The sequence below is a fragment of the Pempheris klunzingeri genome, chromosome 3, assembly GCF_042242105.1.
Source record: "Pempheris klunzingeri isolate RE-2024b chromosome 3, fPemKlu1.hap1, whole genome shotgun sequence".
NCBI lineage: Eukaryota > Metazoa > Chordata > Actinopteri > Acropomatiformes > Pempheridae > Pempheris > Pempheris klunzingeri.
In genome coordinates this window covers 10567667-10588153 of record NC_092014.1, presented here as the reverse complement: position 1 = coordinate 10588153, position 20487 = coordinate 10567667, and the positions used below count along the sequence as shown (strand labels likewise).

The 20487-nt window shown below is 42.0% G+C and overlaps 1 protein-coding gene across 1 annotated transcript in view; it reads left to right on the top strand.

The window, feature by feature from the left end:
- cntln (centlein, centrosomal protein) overlaps window positions 1–20487 on the top strand; it is an 82074-nt gene that overhangs the window by 38413 nt on the left and 23174 nt on the right. Inside the window, exons 13-20 of the mRNA XM_070827952.1 lie at window positions 3137–3237; window positions 6841–6938; window positions 7915–8444; window positions 11414–11495; window positions 13309–13390; window positions 13746–14014; window positions 17994–18224; window positions 19687–19784. Coding sequence (XP_070684053.1) covers window positions 3137–3237; window positions 6841–6938; window positions 7915–8444; window positions 11414–11495; window positions 13309–13390; window positions 13746–14014; window positions 17994–18224; window positions 19687–19784 — 1491 coding nt within the window. The remainder of the gene's footprint in view (window positions 1–3136; window positions 3238–6840; window positions 6939–7914; window positions 8445–11413; window positions 11496–13308; window positions 13391–13745; window positions 14015–17993; window positions 18225–19686; window positions 19785–20487) is intronic.

The window sequence follows — 20487 nt, the reverse complement described above, 5'->3', positions numbered from 1 at the left end:
AAGAAAGCTTCAGAGCACCATCAAGTCTTACCTAAAGTTGATTCATGATAAGATAAAATTAGAGCATAAAGAGCACAGTTATTTCAAAGAACTGAACCTCACAAATACGTTTCACACATTCAGTAGATAATGTAGAGTGCATATTTCCTCTCATATTCAAATAGTCATTGACTGCAGAAGTGGTATTATACAAATGTCTTATTTCATATTTAGTAAATACAGCGTCATACTATTGTTCTATTTCATATTAGGATACCTTGCGGCATCAACAAGCCTCTTAAACAGGGAATATTGTGGACATCCTGGGCTGTTTCCACCAGTGGTTATTACATGAATCCCCATTTACCTCTTAAATCAGTGGCCTGTGGCTGGAGAACCTAACTCTTAAAAGACTCACTGTTGCTGCTGCCGCTGCATCGCTCGCAGCTAAAATACAGCACCGAGCCATGTAAACTTCACCAGTCACCATTTCTGCTGACAGCAGTGGCTTATCCACCCAAACTCCCTTTATGAATGAATAGCCCTCTAGCCTGAGTTAAACCATAAGGGAATCTCCCCCACACCCCCAAAAACAAGATTCTTTCCCTAGCGATAAAAATGCCAGAGGTGTTTTCGCTTTCTCACCCTATTCCCTGCTCTTCCTGTGTATTTTTATGCGCCAAGCAAGAAACCAAGTGGAGACTGGTATGTGAAAGCACAATGGCTGCAGATGATGTTGTGTTGTACACCCTTGTGGATGGAGGCTGGCAGTTTGCGCTCTAAGCTGTGTTAGGTGCAACACAGGTAGAGTCAAGATCAAATGACATGGAGTGGATAGCTCAGGGCTGAAGTTCTAGCGCTGCACGAGAGAGAAAATGTTTTCAAAAACGGAGCCCAAAGAGCGGCATGAGACACTTACTTACATTGCAGACCACATCATTACCAAACATAACACCTGTCTGTTGCCTTTAGTTTTGTTTCTGCCAAGAAACTTCTTTTGCTTTAATGCCTGCTGAGTGTTATTCTACCTTAGGTGAAGCGGCAAGTTGAGAGGGAATTGAAAATTGTCCGGCTAGCTTCATTTGATTTATCATCCAGATTTTTAAAAAAAGACTACACGATAGGGCTGTAGAGAACCTTTTCTTTATTGTGATAGCTTGCATATGACAGGACAACACGGGTTCATTTCAGATCAGTTGCAGGTTACAGGAGATGGTCTGACATTTGTTTCAGGTGGAGGTGGCTATAAGGGGACACAGATCTAAAACATATCTGCTCGAGGTTGGGGTTTTAGCTCAGCCTTAGGGTGCTGCCTAAACATCTTTATGCATTCTCAAAGATACTCTTTTCCCATCGTCAGGTAAAAAATAGTAAACATTTGGTTATCAAATGATGTAGTCAGTAAGGGAAGAAAAGTGTTGAGAGACTGTAAAGGATGACCTGAGCAACACCCTTCAAGGAAGCAGTTTTGTGCAGTCAAAAATAAAATTGTAATTTTGAAATTTGTTTTAATGTGTCGCCTCAGGAGAAGGAAAGAGGCAGAAAAATGTGGTTGTTTTCAGCACTTTAATTAAATGAGAATTTTCCCACAATCAAATTAACTGAAAGTAAAATACTAATAGGTTTTTTTTAGTTTTGCATTTGGTTTTAGTGTAACCTACCATTTTCAATCTATTGAAGATTAGTCACCAAATTTGTATTATTCCTCTGGAAACATCCCAGGCTCTGTTAATATCCTATCTGTGCAGACTGGTGCACACACTTCAACAACTGAGTCTTACTGAAAAAAGACACAATAGTCTTCCATCTCCAGAATGTTACAATGTGAAACTGGAGGCCCCTGGCCATTGAACTCCATCTGCAATCTAAGCCCTTCTCCATCCAAGAGAGTATGCTTATCCTTCAACAAAATGGAATGTTTTGCATATGAACTTTGGTTTAGCATCAATACCATCAGCATCCGAAAAGGCATAAAAGAGAAACATGAGATGGAACAGGCTCCTTTCACATACTGCATATTTCAGCTCATTTGTCCCATTAACAGCCTGGACACATAAGGCAGTGCCGGTGCCTCATCGACTTGAGTTCATTTATGGAGCAAAATCTATAGAGGAGCGACACATATCCATCTGCTTCCTCACGCTCCCTCAGGGAGAGTCATTTGTGTACTTATTTAAGCTGCGGTCAGCCATTAGACCAGGCCTCTACTGGACTGTGTGGGCTAAAAAGCTAATTACTTTCTTTCCCTGTGCTATGGCGATAACTTTTCCCAAGTCATTTTCTTGGCATATGTATGGAAAAACCTCTTGGTTGATCTAGCGAAATTAGATTGGTTGAAGCAGGCGTCCAGTTTGAGTTAATTTCCATTATGCTCATCGTAGTTCACCATAGCCACAAATGCTGCACTCGGTGCATGCCTTAAGAAGTCAGTCAGAAGGAAGACCTGCTGTTGTAATGAGGTTAACTGAGGGAAGAATGCCACTACAGTAGCAGGAGCTTGTTTCCAGTGTTTCTCTCTGACTCTGTGGAGCAGAGGGGAGGGAAATTAGGTGTGTGTTTCAGGTGTGGTTGTCTCAGCGGGCCTGTGTGTATCCTCAGTAGACTTCAGTTGGGGTCCTAATAATAACTTGAAAGTGCAAAGTCTCGAGCATGGCTCCACATAATTAGCCTTTAGCAGGAATCAAGCTAATTGCAGAGAGGTAATTGTGCACACTTTCCAGTCTGTTTGTCTGTTATGATACACACACACACACACACACACACACACACACACACACACACACACACACACACACACACACACACAGAGTACTTTCCTACCTTGGCGTTTCATGTTGCTTGTCACTTTGATTTCCAGATGAATTAAAAAGCATTTTAATTAGTTGATTTCTTCACCATGTCGTCTTTTCTGTTGGGAAGAGAAACCCAGTGCATGAGACTCAAGTTATAATGTGTAATAAAAGTTTCTATAATAATTGAGTCCACAGTGGAATCCAGAGAGATGTTTGTGGAGATTTAAAAAGATACTCATTATAATGTTCACTGTTTGTGTTGGTCGTGGTCTCATATTTCACATATTTTTGCTATTCAGTTTATATTTGAAACATAGATTTGACATAAAAACTGTGTGAAGAAAAGTTAATGTGTATGACTGCAGATCTGGTCTGGAAGAGGAGCTCGACATGCTGCGAGTCCAGGCTGCTATGGACCGGGCCACAGTGAAGGAGCTCCACCTGTGTCTTGCTAATGAACACCAAGGTAAGCCTTTTTTCTTCATATTAAGGACGTTTTTTGGGCAACACAAATCTTTTTCCCATTTGCGTTCCCTTTTTTCTTTCTTCAGATCTTGAAATATTTTTCCTACATTGAATTCTACACAATTATTCTTGCATTCATTTTACTGCAATTGTTACCCAAGGATCTTGCCATAGGCCTTAAGTACTAAGTAAAAAAAGTGAGAGCATCACATGACAGCACCTTTAAACTATCCTTTTACCTCTGGGCCATGTGTATTAGTGAGCAGAATTAATAAGACAACTCCCAGTGGAATTAATAAGACAACTCAATTAAGACTTGATCAACTCCTTGCAAATTGATTGGGAGATCAAGTAGTGTTCATCTTGTCTGCATATGTCATTCCCAGTGTTAAAATGCACATTGCTTTTAATCCAATCTGCAACCTTTTGTCAGACGCTGACCACCACAACCACTGGCGTTAATTAACTAGTTCAATAACAAATCTGTCCTAGATCACTTTAATTTTCTTCACAACCAATGATGGGGTCTGTTAGAGATGCATTGGAGATGGGATTTAAAGGATGCCACTAATTAAAACACTGCATACTCTCCTATTGACAGTCTAGTCAGGAATACTAGGAAATAACCTCCGTCGATAGGACACATATAGTTTTACGTCTTGTCAGACAATCACAAAATATAAATGTTACACAAGAGGGTCAGTATCTGCTTCCTTGTCTTTAGTGTTAACAAATCATTTTCCAGTTTCTACCAGGTAAACATTCACTCTGGTTTAAAGGGTAGGGCAGTACTGGATATGGCTTGCCTTAAAAAATATTGTATGTCTGATTTTGATTTAACTAACTTGAACAAAAGCCTTTGCTACTGAGGCAGGGAGGGCTTTACACAATCTGTTACCCGTTGCCGCTGTTTTTGTTGTATTACCATATCGTATTCTCAGTATTCTCTTTGTTAAATAAATGCACTCTTGGTACAGTACCAAGCTTTGAAAACCATCCAAATGAACTTACTGTGTGGGTGCAGGATGATAGTTGATATAGCTGCATTTAGATGAATGACATTAATGGTTATTATATCACCATTGGTTTATATTATGATAATAACCGACTTTATTGCAATAACTTGTGCACACTGAATAGGAACACACCTGCCACATGGGAAAATACAGATGCCTGACATAATTTATTTAAAAGGACATAAAGCACTCTCTGGTCTGGTGGAAATGCTTAGTTTTTTTTCACATTATTTTGCTAAAATCGCTATATTTAGAATACAAAACCCACTTCAACATTGTTTCACAATATGTTTTAAATGTGTTTATTAAGTCATGGAGGCATATTTCCGTTTTAATTCTAGTTTAGGTTAATACAGTTGTAAAACTGAATTAATAGATTATATATTTTGATGATTTTGGCGTGTATAATCTTACCATAATCCATGTGAGTCAGTCAGTGCCAGCTGTGTTCATTTTTTTTCCCTTTAAATAAGACAAATAAAGTTTGGTAATATTTGTAGTATTTACCTCTGGACTAAAACCAATATGTTTAGTAAACAATAGGAAGTAAACTCAGCATTATTAAAAATGGCCTCAAGATTTGCTCCAGAAGAACCTCTGTGACCCGATCAAAGGGATGGAGGGTTGAAGCGCTCACGCCAGGATCACACTAACGAAAGGCAGCAGATGAAAGGAACAGGGCCTTTGTGCTGCAACCCATGAGGAGACGTGGGAGGGACGTTAATATATGCCGCAGTGCCAGGACCTCCTCCAACAGTGGGTGACTAGGGAGCCACCACGTCTTCTTATCAAGGTAGTGCTGAGGTGCCAACTCCCAAGCCACCAGGACTAGAGCTGGATAATTGTCTCCCAACCTGGTTATGTATCCAGCGAACCCGGCAGCCCTCCTGTCCTATTTGGTGCTCTGTCTGATTGAATGTGACATGCTGGGAAGACAAAAGAGCAGGCTAATTCAAAGTAACAAACTTCCCTGGGCAAAGCGTCAAATGCAAAGCAAGGGAGCAGCAGCTCCTCACAACATACCCTCTCTTTTTACTCTCTCCTTCTATGGCCTCTTTGTCCAACTCACTCTCCAAAAGATCAACTGACCTGAAAAGTCAAGGTCCTGAATATTTAATGTTTCCAGCCTCATTGTACAAATTATTCTGGTCATCCTGTCATGAATGTTTAACAGGAGAGAACGAAAGACAGAAAGTTTTATATTGTTTTGTATTGCCCTTTGCATCTAGGTGAGCAATGAAGATTTTGCTATTTCTGCATTTATATACTGTATGTCAAACAATGACACTGAGACTTGTTGGATTGTGTATGCCCACATGAATGTGTGTGCATTAAATCCCCAAGCACTCTGACTCCTGCATGCATTCTGTTGTTATCATTAAGTCTAAATCATATATTTGCCAAGGCCACAATTGAAGTTTTCAGACTAAAGCAGCATTTTAGTCTGCAGAGATTAGTTGTCCATTGGGGAAACATAGTGGACTACAAAGAGTGCAGCCTGGGGCTGTGTGCTCACAAGGGATTCAAGCACTTCTCTTCGTTTGTTTAAGATCCCTAGAGAGAGGTTGCACATAGCATGTACCAGTGTGTGTGCTTTTGAACACTGTTTTCCTATTTCTGAGTGGGCTACTAAATAAAACACCTTTCTGTTAATGTGGAAAAAAGACTATTTGATAAGATAACAAGAGATTGGTTTATTAAGCAATGAATCAGTGTCAGAGTCATGTTTATTGCCAAGTAAGCTTTCACATACAAGGAATTTGTCTTGGTTTTTTTAGTGCTTACAGGGTTTACCCCAGATTTTGTTGTTGTGTGTTTAAGTGAGAAAAAAAAATCACAATTTGACAGACAACTGTCCATAATGACTTAAATTTTATACCAAGGTAGAGCAAAAACAAGAAAAACAAAGGTTGTGACACTTTACAGTGCTTATTTTGACACAAAATTCAATCGCAGATTTTGGACATTTCACACTCTTGCACATAGTGGACACCTAGTCACAAACACTGTGTGGTGCACGACCACACACCGCGATGACTTATAGATCCTTTGCACTTGAGAAACGTGATGACATCATTTTTTGTGCACTCATCCTCTCAACAGGGACACTGCATTGCACTTAAACCTAGCACATCTAAGCAGTTGCTGATAAAGGGCAAAGTAGTGTAGATGTAAAAAAAAAAAAAAAAAAAAAAAGATAAATAAAAATTGATACCAAGGTGACCCACCTTTGAGTTAGACAGGCAGGAAAAACCCTGGCATTAACAACACGCCTGGTAAGAGAAAAAAAGAAGTAAAAATCAAGTACTGCAAAGTCAAGAACCAAACATGGAAAATAGAAATTTACATTTAAAAAAATGTGACAATATGAAAATTCCAATCCCTATGAAAAAAGCTTCTGAAAAGATTCTGTGTTCCTTCTGATTTGATTGACAAAAGAAAACAAAAAGAATCAGGACCTTAGGAAGGAAATTAGACTGTGGTAATGCTAATTGGTTTAATGTACCCTCTTTATTATCATTCAATTGATTGAGCAGCCTGAGTTTGACACGTCATGTCACAATAACGAGCTTTGTTCCGTTTTGCAGAATTGCTTCACAAAGTGGAAAAGGAGCGCCAGGTCAAAAGCAGCACTCCGAAAAAGCTTTCTGTTTCTTCAGAGCGAATGGAACAGTCATTTAAAAAGGTACAGCACTATGCCATCACTAAGTGTTCTTTGTCGTTGCCTATAAAAGAAACCCGACAGAGCCCTAACTACGCACAATGCCTTTCAGGTTTTGCTCTATCAAGAATGACTCAAATGTGTTTTCCCTCTTTGTAGAATTGGTCATGAAGTCGTTTCCAAGTCAAGTGTCAGCTAGGAAGAAGTTTGTATCTCTGTTAAAAACAATTCTACAAATAACCAAAATAATAACTGTAGGGATGGAGTAGAGAAAAAAACGAAAACGTTATCCCAGAAAATAGTAGATAATTTAATATAAATATTGTAGCATAGCTGTTATTAGGTTGCACATGTTTGTGCGCACAAGCTTTAAAAAAAAATCATAATGCATGAGTTCATATGTTGCCCCCCTTCCACTTTTATTGCAGTGAATCATCAAGAGTGGGGATAGCCATCTAATTTTGTTTGAAAGGTACCAGGCTTCACTAACGGGTAGAGTGAGAACCAAATAAAAGGGAGAAATTGCCTGGAGGCACAAACCCAGCAGGCATCTACTGTTCTCTTAAACAGTCTCCACCAAGATCTAACAAATAGACTAAGTGCTCCTGGTTTCTGCCTAGTTAGGGGTGATCAGGGTAAGGGGGTGCCACTCAGATGTCCATAGCCTTGCTAAGCTGGGGGGAGGGGGGTGTTTCTCTGCTCACTTGTTTAACTCACAGACCATATATGCATTGGCACATACACCCGTGAGTAAATGTCTGGAGAGGGAAACCGCTGTGTGCATGATACCACACACAGGTCAAATTGGGAAAAGGCTTTTCTCATAGAAATTTTTACTGATGACTGGAACATCAGGTGAACTCAGGCTTGCCATTTTGTTGTTTTCACTAGCAGTGCAAGAGTTGCTTGTACTAAAGTTTGAGTGTTTATGGTAAAAACGACATTTGCAAGAAACTGACCGTGTTGTACCACTGAGGTCCCATATCTCTGATTCCTTCAGATTGAACAGCTGGAGCGGAGGATGATGTCCCTGGAGGAGGAGACAGAGAGGCTGAAGGAAGAGAAAGAGCAGCTACTTGAGGCCAAGGAAGACTTGGCCCAAAATTGCCGCAGACTCAAAGCCTCCCTGGATCATCTACGAGTGCAGGAAGTTGCCCGTGAAGAGGCATCCCAGTCCCAGGCCCTGGCCCAGGGGGAGCAGCATCGCAGCGAGATCATGGCTCTAGAATCCCGTCTGTCTGCCTCTCAAAAAGAGGGTAGCAAGCTTCATCATCAGTTGCTGAAGCTGAGACAGGAGCTCGGGATCCTCAGAGCAGCCAGGGACTTCTATAGGAACCGTGCTGCAGTTTCAGCGCGGCCAGGTGGGACTGCTAGCAACATTAGCAGCAAGGTCAAATTCAAAACAACCAGACTCAGAGGTCTGCCGTGCCAGCGCAGCCACCGAACAGTCAGCCCCAATCAAGCCATCAGCTGGCAAGGCCGCAGCCCCAGTCCCACGAAGGACGAGTGGGAGGACATGAGCGTAGATAGGTAATGATACACACACACACAAATGCACTTATCTTCACCGCCTCCCTCCTCATTATTTTTAGCTGGTCGGAGTAGAGAGGGTGGGCTGGATGAATTGTGGGGGGCCATGCGGCATCGAGGGGACAATGTGCAAATGCAAAGCGTAAGCAAATGGGTGATTGAATTTCATCTTCTGTCTAGTTGGTATTCAGGAGCCAAAAGAAGAATGCGAGCAAGAATGATAGAGAGAAGGAGAGAGGAGGGGGAAACTACTGTCAGATCCTTTGAAATATCCTGGGATGCCTTGCTTGGAGCTTATTGACTGAAATTTGCATGCAAAATTAGCCACCTCTCCACACAAAGTTGAACCGATGCCAGAAAAGCCCAGGGATAAGGGGGCCGCCAAAGCCTTGATACCTTACAGTGATGCCATTTTCATGCAGTAGTCACGCTACCCCGAAATTGACAGTTTGGCAGTTTGATTTAATTTACTGGTCCTTTGCATATTCACTAACCCCCCCTTGACAGCGCTAAGAATCCCCCTGCAAGTACCAAGCCCCCCCACTCACCTCCTCTACCCGTACACACACAACCGCACATGCACGGAAGCTAACCCCACCCTGTGTATAGTCATGTTGGTTATCTTGTGGCATGTCAATTCACAAATGTGTGTGTGCTACTCTTATTTCCTCCAGCCACCTCGTAACCCCCTCTTAACACACACACACGCGCACACACTTCCTTTCCATCTCATCCACCCTCCTCTTCCCTCTCCTCGCCTTAATTTAGTTGGATAAATTTTGAATGACCCTACTCGGCTTACTACCAGATGTCTACAAGCTGTTTAACACCCTCTAAATTAAGAACCATCGACAGTAATTATTTCATGTATGTTTTATGCAAAAAAGCCACTGAGCCAACATTTATTGAGTGATGGTCGGAATGATTTGATTTCAAACACTCAGAGCTCTCGCTGATATTTATTTCCCTTCACTTTCTCTCCCCGTATGCCTTTATCCACTCTCTCTTCTGCTCGGTCCTACTAACTCGCCATCTCTTCACCAACTAATTTGTCAGGCTGTAATCCACCCCATCTCTATCCACATGAGGCCGTTTAACAGGGACTGGGTGCAGCTCTGCCCTGCTTTCCTAATGCCTCTCCATGTGGCTAATAAGCAGTAGTCTAATATTCGCTTTACCTGTGAGGAGGATCTAAGTGGATTTGTGAAGAAGGGGTCTAAACTGAGATGTTGTCTTATTTAAACACCTGTCAACTGATTTGTTACTGTAAAGCCTTCTGCGCCTCGTATCTCACGGCGGTCTTCCTCAGCAATATGTCTGGTAGGCACTCCTGGAAATACAGTATTTCTGCCTAAGGAGGTTTGGCCTAAGTAGTGCCAAATAAAGATGTCAGACTCGTTAAGGCTACTGACAAGTCTTTGTTTTTTTTCTTCTTTTTAATGCTGCCTCTGGCTCCCTGTCTCAAGTTTTGAGCTTCTGGAGGCAGCTGACCATTTTGAGCAGATCAGCAGTTTTGTTAAAGAGACAGAATGAGAACAAGGCAGCATGAGGAATATCATTCTGAATCGTATTGAATTCTCCTATCGGAAGGAATATGTGGCGTGTGTTTTTGATAATGTTTACATATTCCACACACTCTTAATCACTGCTGGAATACACTACTTTACAGATGGGTGACAAATTATTGACAAAAAAAGGGGTTCATCAAGTGTTTTGATCACCTCTAGCCATCTGAATGTTCTCTGCGCCCTCGCATAGATTCTCCAAGTCTCTAGAACTCAGTTGAAAGAAGAAGCCATTCTCCTAAAAGGTATTTGGTTTTTTGATGATGGCGGTGAAGAGTTTTGTCTCACAATTCGCTTCAAAGTCTCCCATTAGTGTTCAACTGGATAGAAAAGATCTGGTGACCATGGTGAACACTATAGCATGCGACTGACATAATTTTCATGCTCATCACACCACTTGCTTAGCCCATTTATTCTATATGGAAGCATCTTGCATTCATTTTTTCAGGTTTTTCTTTTGTTTTGTTTTTTTTATACCATACCAGCATCCTTAACTGTCCTTAAGGAGACAACTTTAATAGCCTGTGGATACAGGTACAGCAACTCATGTGATCCAGTAGGCCTCATGGTCTCTGTAGACCGATTGAGACAGTGTCATGCTGAGCGTAGTATTTGTCAATTTTAATCAGCATGCGATGTGTTCCTACAAGAAAAGTATATTAAAATTATTTGTAAGATGAAATTGTTTTCACAGGGTAAATTCTAGTCAGACCCGTCTCACCAGAATGAAGTGGGAAGCATTTTTCATCAAATGTGTGTAACCTTGGTGTTATTGGTGGTGATTAGTAATCCTCAGCAAGTCCCGTGCCCCTTCCAGACTGGGTTTAACCCTAACTAGCCTCCAGCCCTGTCATGTTCCAGTTAGATCCTCTCTCTGTGGTCTTTACCTCTGCTGCTTCTCCCAGGCCCCACCTTAATAAACCCGCCAGCGTAAATGTCACTGGCTTCCACCTTCACGTCAAAGGTCACTGTCAATAAACTTGTGTGTGTGCGCGTGTGTGTGTGTATGTGTGTGTGTGTCTCAGGAAGCCCTTACCATGTGTCCATCAGATGCAACTTTGCTTGGCTCCGCTCAGCCGTGCCTCTCACACACGTCTGTCACACACGGAGGGCTAATGAAGGCCACAGCCGCTCTCATACATGTTGATGCATTCACCATCAGCACCAGACACTGCAGCTTTTCACTTAATTTACACCCACATTTACACTTCTAGCTCAGAAATTGGATGGGACATTGATTTCCTGCTGGAAGGAGGGGGTGGCAAATGCACATATTTTTCTTGATGTCAACTAAATCAACCATAAAAGGTAAATTGGATTTTTCTCCAATGGTGGTACTTTCAGAACCAGGGTTGTGGGTTCAACTTCTAGCCTGTAATAACCCTTCTCACTTTTTCTTTCCAGTGACAGTGGTGAAGAGTACTCAGACAGTCTCAACAGTGTGCCCGCAGGGACAGAGCCTTACAGACAACACACTAACAGAAAGGTTGGTCTGCCCTCATCCTTTAATTATTTTTGGATTAGAATAAAGGACTGATCTTCTACAGTCAGATTTGACTTTTGGGATACTGTGCATAATGATGTTCTCCTGCAGACTACTTCTGCAAGAGTAGCATTTTAGTTAGAGTTTGAGAGCGCCTACTGATTTTGTTCAAGTTTATCTTGTTTTAACTATGACATCATTCTAGTGTTATAAGACCATCATAAAAACTATTTCTTAACCTGTAAAACACTGACTCCAAACTCTCAGTTATTGAAGCATAAACTGTGTCAGTACAATCAAACATTTTACTTCTTAATCCTAAATTTGTCATTTGATTTTTTTTATGAATGTGATGTATAATTTGTAAATTGTTCCTCATACATTAAGGCAGAATCTGTCAAGGAACATCACCAAACAAAAGTGCAGGCAGGATTTTATTTTAATTTAAGTAATTTGAGATTTAAGTTGCAGTATATGCACATTTATTTACAGCTACCCAATCAGAGCTTTATAACAAGGTAGGATTAATTGCTACCCAAGTAACATTAAAAAAGTCCATGCCATCTTTCATGTGTCTTTTAGTAATTTAAGGAATGCACTCTTGTGAACTAAAATGTCCTCAGCATCTACATATTTATTCAGACAGAATGTTTGTTAGAGTTGTAGGAAAGGAACTGGAGAGAGGACAGTATATAGTGTTGATGATGCAGTGTGTTGTACGGCTTGTGTCTTTTTATACCACTGCAACTTTACATAAACGCACAAAAACGAACAATCAAACCTCTACGTAGGTAGATAATTAAATGGTCCATGCCACACTATACATTTTCTAACTGGCCACTCCCTTAGCTCGATCATTCACAAAGGCCCCTCTGTGTGGTTGTCAGAGCTCCTTCTTTTCCCTCTCCTCTCCACACCATGAAATCAATAGGCCTGGACCCTTGCTCTTGTCCACATCAAACCACTTCACGGCAGGACATGGCAGCTCCAAACCCCAGAGAGATATGTCCGTCAAGGAGAGAGATGAAGAGAGGAAAGAGGGGGACCTTTAAAGATATTCTGTCTTTCTCTCTTCTCCTCACTTTCTCTTTTCGAGAAGGTGGAGAGGAAGAGAGGGTTGTTGTTGTACACGTAGCCAGGGAGCTGTCAGGACCCTTACTTTCAGATCCCCTTTTCGTTTCCCCACTCCAGATCCGCTAAATGCGCCCATCAGCTCCTCCCGGGCTCATCGCTATGACAGCCCTGGCCCCTCGCAACGTACTATGTCACAAACCAAAGGGTTCATCTCCCCTCTGCTTTCTACAAGGCACCGTGTGATCAAACCTGGCACTGATCAAATCCTACCTGACCCTATATACAAAGGAAACAGGCAGAGAAGAAGGAGGGGGGTGGCGGTTGTGGTGGTGGGGGTTTCTTTGATGTCACTACAAACGATGGTGCAGTTGGGAGGTGTCACACATACACACACGCATACACACTTATGGGTGAAAATGACTACACACACACACACACACACACACGTCGTACTGTAGGAGTGAATCAGGCCTTTCAGACAGTGATTGAACAAAGGCGGCAATTGCAAGCATCTGTCAGAAGTAATATCCGTGCTAAGAGGCGTTCAAGTCGAAGTCAGTTGAACATGCTCAGGTGAATTATTAAAGCACAGGGTGATTTGTCTTGTCGCGTTAAACTGAGTACACCCTGTGATCATAGTGTCATTATGAGCTGCGTTTCAGGAAGCACAACATGTCAACCAGTTGTGTTACATTTTAACAGCCGCTTTTCATCTCTGCCTCAGACTTTTCCGTTCCTTCAGTCCTACAGGTGTTCTCTGATCCCAAACACAGAGGCTCCGGCAGCAAAATCTGGCAGAAAGCAACCCGACGTTCTGGCCCAAGGTAACATAAGTTTTCCTTTTTTACACCCATGCAAAACTACAAAATCTAATCGACTATTAATTGAAGCAGGAAGAACACCCAATGTATGTACATGCTGTCGATCGGAAACAAGTATTCAAGAAGTTAACAAGCTTTGGCTTTTTTTGTTTGTTTTTTCAGAACTTGACATTCCAGAATTAGTTATGAATGGGAAATGTTAATCACTGAAGTTGTTAAATATATCACAGTTTTCACTTGTGCATACACAAAGACACTTTTACATACACCTGTTAACTCCCAGCAGTAGCTTCTAAATAGGGATTTGTTCTGTGCACTTGTCAACTCTGAGGTGCCTGCATGTACTTCCTCCTGTTAGACGATGAACAGCATGAGCCCTGGGATCGAGGGATGAGAGGAGAGAAAAGGAGGTGGAGGAGGAAGAGGATGCTAATGAAGACCCAGCGCTGCTCCTCCTCTTCCCTGCAGCAGCGCATAGAGTCCCTTCAGCGTCACATAGACATACTGCGAAGTGCCAGGAAAGATGCTGTGCTTTCAGCCAGAGAGCTGCGAAGGACCAATGAGAAGATCACGGTACAGCTCAACTCTCTCACGGAGAAACTCTGCAGCAGCAAGCAGCTCACACAGGTAACAAACCAGGCAGACGAGTAAAAGGAAAGGCCAGTAAGTGTTGGGAAGTTTCTTATTTTTCTGTCTTTGTCTTTCTTTTTGTGTTTCTTTTGTATTTGCTGGGGGCTGAGAGTGCAGCAGTAGCAGGTCCTTTGCCCATATCATGCTTAATAAGTGTGGCTGACAGGCCTACCCTTGCCTGTGGAGGTCAGAACCATGGAGCAGAAGAGAGGAGGAGAATCTCTCTCTCTCTCTTTCTCTCTCTCTCTCACTGACTCTGCTTTTGCTTCGTCCCACTGAATGTTTCAACAAGCCAGTTCTCCACAACGATCTGTGTCACTGGCAGCAACTTTTTTCCAAATCGTGCACCTCTATGCACAGATACACACAAGGTGACTGTTTTTCACTGCCACACACCCATTTAGTTATTTAGTACTTGCCTCCAGGTAGGTAGCTCTTACAGTTGGTATAGACTATAAATAAAGCACCAAGCACTTTTGCCCTAAACAGTATCTTTCCTGTCAGGTCCTCCTTGTGCACACCAACATATAAACACACACATATATAGACACACAAAACCACACATACAAACACCCAGACACACACAATCGTTAATCTGACAGGCAGGAGACTTCTTTTGGTGAATTCAGACAAAGCAGCAGCCAGCGAGGGCCCACTGGATGCCTGATTAGGTGCATGTGTCTGTATGTCTGTATATTTACTGTGTAGAATAGTACAGATGCAGTATATTGGATTTGTACACACGGGTCAGAGTGCAGCCCTCATAGTGTTGCTACCTAGGAAGTGGCCCTTGTGCTCCCACCCAGGCATCTGATTGCTAAGGCCCAGCAAGACCTTAGACTCAGACACAGCAGTAAAGGCACATGTGTATGCACACACATACACAAGCACACACTCTTACGTGAATGAGTGGACAGAGAGGGAATTGTTGTCTTCCTGTTTGTTTCCTCTTTGCTCCTGCAGTATTAATGCCACTCCACTGGAGAAAGTTGGAGCCGACTGACTGGCCAAAGCCAGGTCTTGTTGCCCTCTCTGGAAAGGGCAAGAGGTGATGGACTTTGGGCTTATTCCAGCCTGTCCTGGCCAACTCTCCAACTAAAACTCTCTGCTTGTAATTGGCTTAGGACAGCCTCCACAGGGGCCATCATGTGAGAAGTAGCATGGCAGTTTCACAGAAACTTGTTTGTGTTGCTGTGTCTCCTGATCCTTTGGCCATTCTGTCCTTCCCTTATTGCTTCCTCCCTTTATTAAGTCTTATTTCCTTATCCCTTCCTTTTTTACATGATTTCCTGTGTGCTGGCTTTTTTGTAGGAGTTTAAATTAGACTAGACCAGCGGTGGAGAGGTGTGATGTGCTTTGTCATGCTCCAGGCAAAGAAGAACGTGTCTTTATCAGTAGCAGAATGTGACCCTGACTCTCAAACATGCAGTGCAGAAATTTTCAGTCGCTAACTTTTTTCTCTTTCTTCCCAACATGTTAATCTTAAAGGTTGATTCCTATTTGTAACTAGTTGGGCCAGTTATGATAATGATGATTACATTAATCAAATTAAATGATGAGATCTGAGAACTTTGCAGTATCACTACAACAAAGTCCAGCATGGCATTTAATACAAGCAGTCAGACAGTCATACAAACCAGCAGTTTAGCCAGATGATCTGAGCCACTTTATTTGCAGGTAAATCTGAGCAGGAAAGTGAGCGCCACTCCTAGGTCAGTAATGATCCCTCATTGCACAGGAAAAGTTTGTGGACTTACAACTACAGCAAGCGCTGAGGTTAAAGTTGAAACAGAAAGTCAGCCTGTGCACTGTGACGGATGTTTACAACATTCACCATCGCTTTTGCTTTCAAACAAATTTGTTTTACATGGAGGTTTGCTTAAAAAAAATCTGACCTGCCACGTTCAATTTCTAGAACTCAACAATTAACTTTGAGATCTACAGTAGGAATATGGCAACTATTTCTAGATCTAAGTGTTATAACTCCAGATAGAAAGAATGGTCACAAACTCCAAAAATACAACTCAAGTTGTAATAAACCAGAATTATCCCTTAAGGTGGCGTAAGAAGCTTAAAAAAAAGTCAGGTGACAGGTGAAGCGTACCCTCCTAATTCTACCGAGTCTAGCTCTTGATGAAATGTGCTAGTCACGCATATCCCCCAAATACAGGATCATTTGGTTGCTCGGATTATCTGCCTCACTCAGTTATTACCTCCTCATTTACTTCACTTTGCAGCCTACTGTGACATCTCCTCCCGTATTTACCCGCCTTATCTCTTTACGTGTGGAGTGTCCTACCCTCCTCTAAAATGTAAAGGGCTGGGATTATCACAGGATTAGGGGGTGCAACAGACAAATTGACTTGACTTAAAAAGCTACAATTTTAATGATGTTTGCAGTACAAATCACGTAAAAAGTCTGGCCAACAGGAGGAATACAAAGTGACTGAGGGACTTCTACAGCGAAACATTATGCTCATGTTTCCCTGGGTCGATTAATGTTGACAAATTCATTTTGACTTTTGCATGCGTAACTGCATGCATTCGTATACGCTCTTTGGTGTGTGGCTATTTCATCTGCCTCCGCTTCCTTATTTATCCTGTTAATGATTGAGTATCTCTTGGAACAATATCAGTGAGACCACTACTCAGATGGGGGAGATGGAGAGAGAGGGAGAGAGGGAGAGAGAGAGAGAGAGAGAGAGGAAGGGGGGGGAGAGAGAGAGAGGTGTCCTGTCTTGCAGCCTAATGGACCACCAGTATATCAGTCCATGTCAGTGTCATCTCTCACCAGGGCTGAAAATGGCCTGTGAAATCAAAGCCTGTCTTACAGGAAGTGTCATCAATGCCACTCTTAATTCGTGCACTACTGCCACTGCAGCCATAGCCTCACTTTTCATCCTCTACTCCTCCCTCCCTCTTCACCTCTCTCTCTCTCCCACCCTCCCTCCCTGGGGATATGGCATCTGCGTCTTCAACAGAGCAGAGGAAACCTAAAACAAGAGGGATTCTATTAAAAGGTGTCAGCCAGCAACCAGATATCAATAACCTCCATGTATGCAGAGCAGAAAGCAAACTCCAGGGAATCTGCGGTTTCACTTGGGTGTGTGTGCATGTGTGTGTTCCAGCATTTTACCCCACATGTGCAGCATACATCTTCATGTATCATGTCTCCTATTTGTGCCATTAAGCATTCTTAATGTGTGAAATTATATCAGCTCAGCTAATTGTGGCAGTATTGAACCAAACTTACAGAGATGTGTTTCTCTGTAAGTGTGACTGTCCCATATTTTTTTAATAAGCAGGCAAAGAGTTTTATTAGCTTCACCGCATACGTGTGGTGAAAAGTGCTCACCTCAGATGCTTATGTTTAGAATCATTGATACACCGTACATTGCACATGATCAGCTAGTGCCATTATGGTTCATCACACCAAACCAAACCGCTCACCAAATACTGATATCCCTCTGTCCCAAAGAGCGCTCTGATTCTGCAGGATGGCTTTATTATGCATGCCAATCACAGTGAGAATTAGGCCCTATTGACCGGGCAACGGCATAATCTGTCTCCTAATTAGCATAAAAAAGGAGATTTATCACACCTGAGATATTAAAGTAGAGCTTGCAGCTCTCCTGTGGCTAACACATGCAGTATTTACAACATATTGTGTTTACTTTGTCTCTGCATTTATCATATTCATGTAATGTGAATTTAAAAAAAAAAAGACTTGTTTAAGTCAGAGGAATGATATATTTTCACATTGTAAAGCAGGGAAAGCTGGGAATTGGTTTGACTCAAACATCAATTTATTTAGCAGTGTATCATGTCTCCCATTACTTTTTAAGTCTTGCCATCCTATAACAAAAGTATAGGTTTCCTTGGTTTAATAACAGTTGGCAAAACTTTTGGTTTTAGTTTTAGTATCGTCATCAGCAGCTGTCTAGCCCACCAATTCTGTCTGTCGGTCAATCTACAGAAGCTGACCTCTGACCTGGCTGGTGTGGAGCAGCAGAAAAAGGTTCTGGAGATGGAGCTGGAGCAGTGGAGGCAAATCACGTTCCCCCAGCAAACTGCTCCACCACCATCAGCACCAACAGCACCAGTAAATGTGGAGTGTTCCTGCCAGGGCAGGACCATGCCCACCCCTGCTAATCCTGCCCCCCAGGCCCTGGCAGCTGAGGTCAAACTACTTCAAACCAAACTTAAGGTTAGTGGTTATAAGTTACGAGTAGAACTCTGGGGTTAATGAATTGCCCACATGCTTTGTGTTATTGTACACACTTTATTAGATATATCTCTTAATAGGATCATAGTGTTAAGAATTGCGTTCATTCCTAATTTTGTGCACTATGAAGCTTGGGCAGATAATACCAGAAATAACAAGGAAGATTTTAAAAGTGTACATGCTGTCATATGTGCTAAAAAAATCATACATTCATTTAGTATGTACAGGGAAGTTTATTGATTACTTAGAAAATAGAGTGTATGTATAATTACGCACGTTTCAGTTTGAATTTCAGTTTTGGTTGCCTTTTTGCTAATTATTATGCAGTAACAAACAGTCTGACAGTGTTGAAATACACATGCATTTTTTTTTTGGCTAGAAAAAACATTTTCCTGGTATTTTATCAAACATTGATATTTCTGAATCACTTTAACATCTCTCTGGTTTGAACAGCCCGCAGTCCTTGAGGACCTTAGAAACTCTGAAAGAAACTCTGTCAAGGTTTTACTTTCAAATCATGTAGCGTATATATATAAAAAAAAAAAAAAAAAAACACAAATTCTTGAGCCCATCAATTTACACTCAACATCACCTGAAATTGCATGTGATTTCGACATGAATTAGCATTTCTTATCATTTGATCTTATTACGAAGTACCTGTCAGAAAGATGAGAAATGGGGAATAGCAGCAGAGACGTGCCCTACATCATAGGGAATAAGGTGTGAGTGGAACCACGGTATTATCACCCTCTCCACAACCAGCTCGTCAGTGTCACCGAGCAGATTGCTGCTGTCGTTACACACAGCTGAGGAAGTCATGTCAGGTGACAGCAAAAGGGAGAGGCGAGGGATGCACTGTGGGGGTGCAAGCACTGAGTTAGCGCATTGTCAAAAGCTTGCACTGGTACGGTTCCCACAAGAGACTTTGGGCCCTTTAAACCAAAGTGAACATGCACGTTATAATATCCATCAGTCTTATGATCACAAGCCGACCTGTCGTCATGAGCCATATGTCTTAATATGTCATAATGCAGAGATATAAGAGATAAAAAAAAACAAGAATAACAGTCAGTGTTTCAGTGATATTAATATCCAGCAGCAAATATTTTGCTAATTAGCAAAATGTTTGCTGCTGGATTTTTGTTGGTAAAAAATATTAGTTATTCTTTTCTTATACACAATCCTCAATGCTTAAAATGCTGTATATTCAGTAATATAGCTCTATAAATTGTTATTTTTCCTAATTACTTCTATCATCCACTTTGAAAAATACCACTTTCCTCTTAACCTCTTTTAGCACCTTCCACCCTCCCGCTGTAACTATAATGAGGAAGCATGCTGTGTCTGACCTGTCATCAGCCGTGTCGAGAAAACCTTTCCCACCCCCCTATCACACATACTGAAACACATTAACAAACACGCACACCGTGTGCCCTCCCCCCAGAGTGCAAGTGCGGAGGTCACAAGGCAGGTGGCAGCTAACAAAGCCCTGCGAGGCCAACTCCAGGAGAAGGAGGACAAGCTCCGCCAGCTGCAGGACAAGTTAGTTTCACACCTTTTTTTTTTTAATTCATTAGTGTTAGTTTTTTCCCTTTGTGTGTCTTTGTTACACTTGCTCTGCAGTACAGCTCTTACTTCCTCTTTTCTGTCTGCATCCCCCTCTCTGTCTTTGTCTCTCTGTCTCCCGATGTCTCTGTCTGCATGTTTGCACATTCACTGCAGCTCTCATCTGTAGTGTTTGATTCCACCATGTGGCAGCACTCTGTCTGCTGCACTCCACTTAGGCATGCTTCTCCTCTGCTTGAATCATTTGTCAAATTATGCATGTTCTCATAAGCGAGTGAATAAAAAAAATCACTGAAGGAATTAGTGTGTATGCACATGTATGCGTGCGGGTATCTTGTGTGTCATGTAGTGTGGTGTTACTTATGTGGGTAGCTGATGTGGAGTGCTGATCAAAGCAGTGTATTGATTGTTTGTGTGCCGCAGGAGGGACCATTTTGGCCCATGACACTAAAACCCACACAGCATCACTCTGGCCTGTGGGCCACAAGCCCTAATGAGTTACATGGTTCACCTACTGTAGCACTCGCTGCATTACATAGTCCGAATGTATAGCTATAAACAATTCACTCAGGGAAACTGTCGAGATTCGAACAGTGATGTGAAAGATGTATATCATCATTCTGCATTAGGATCTCATCTTTGAACTGAGAGAAAGGCACAAAGAACAACTTGGCTTTCC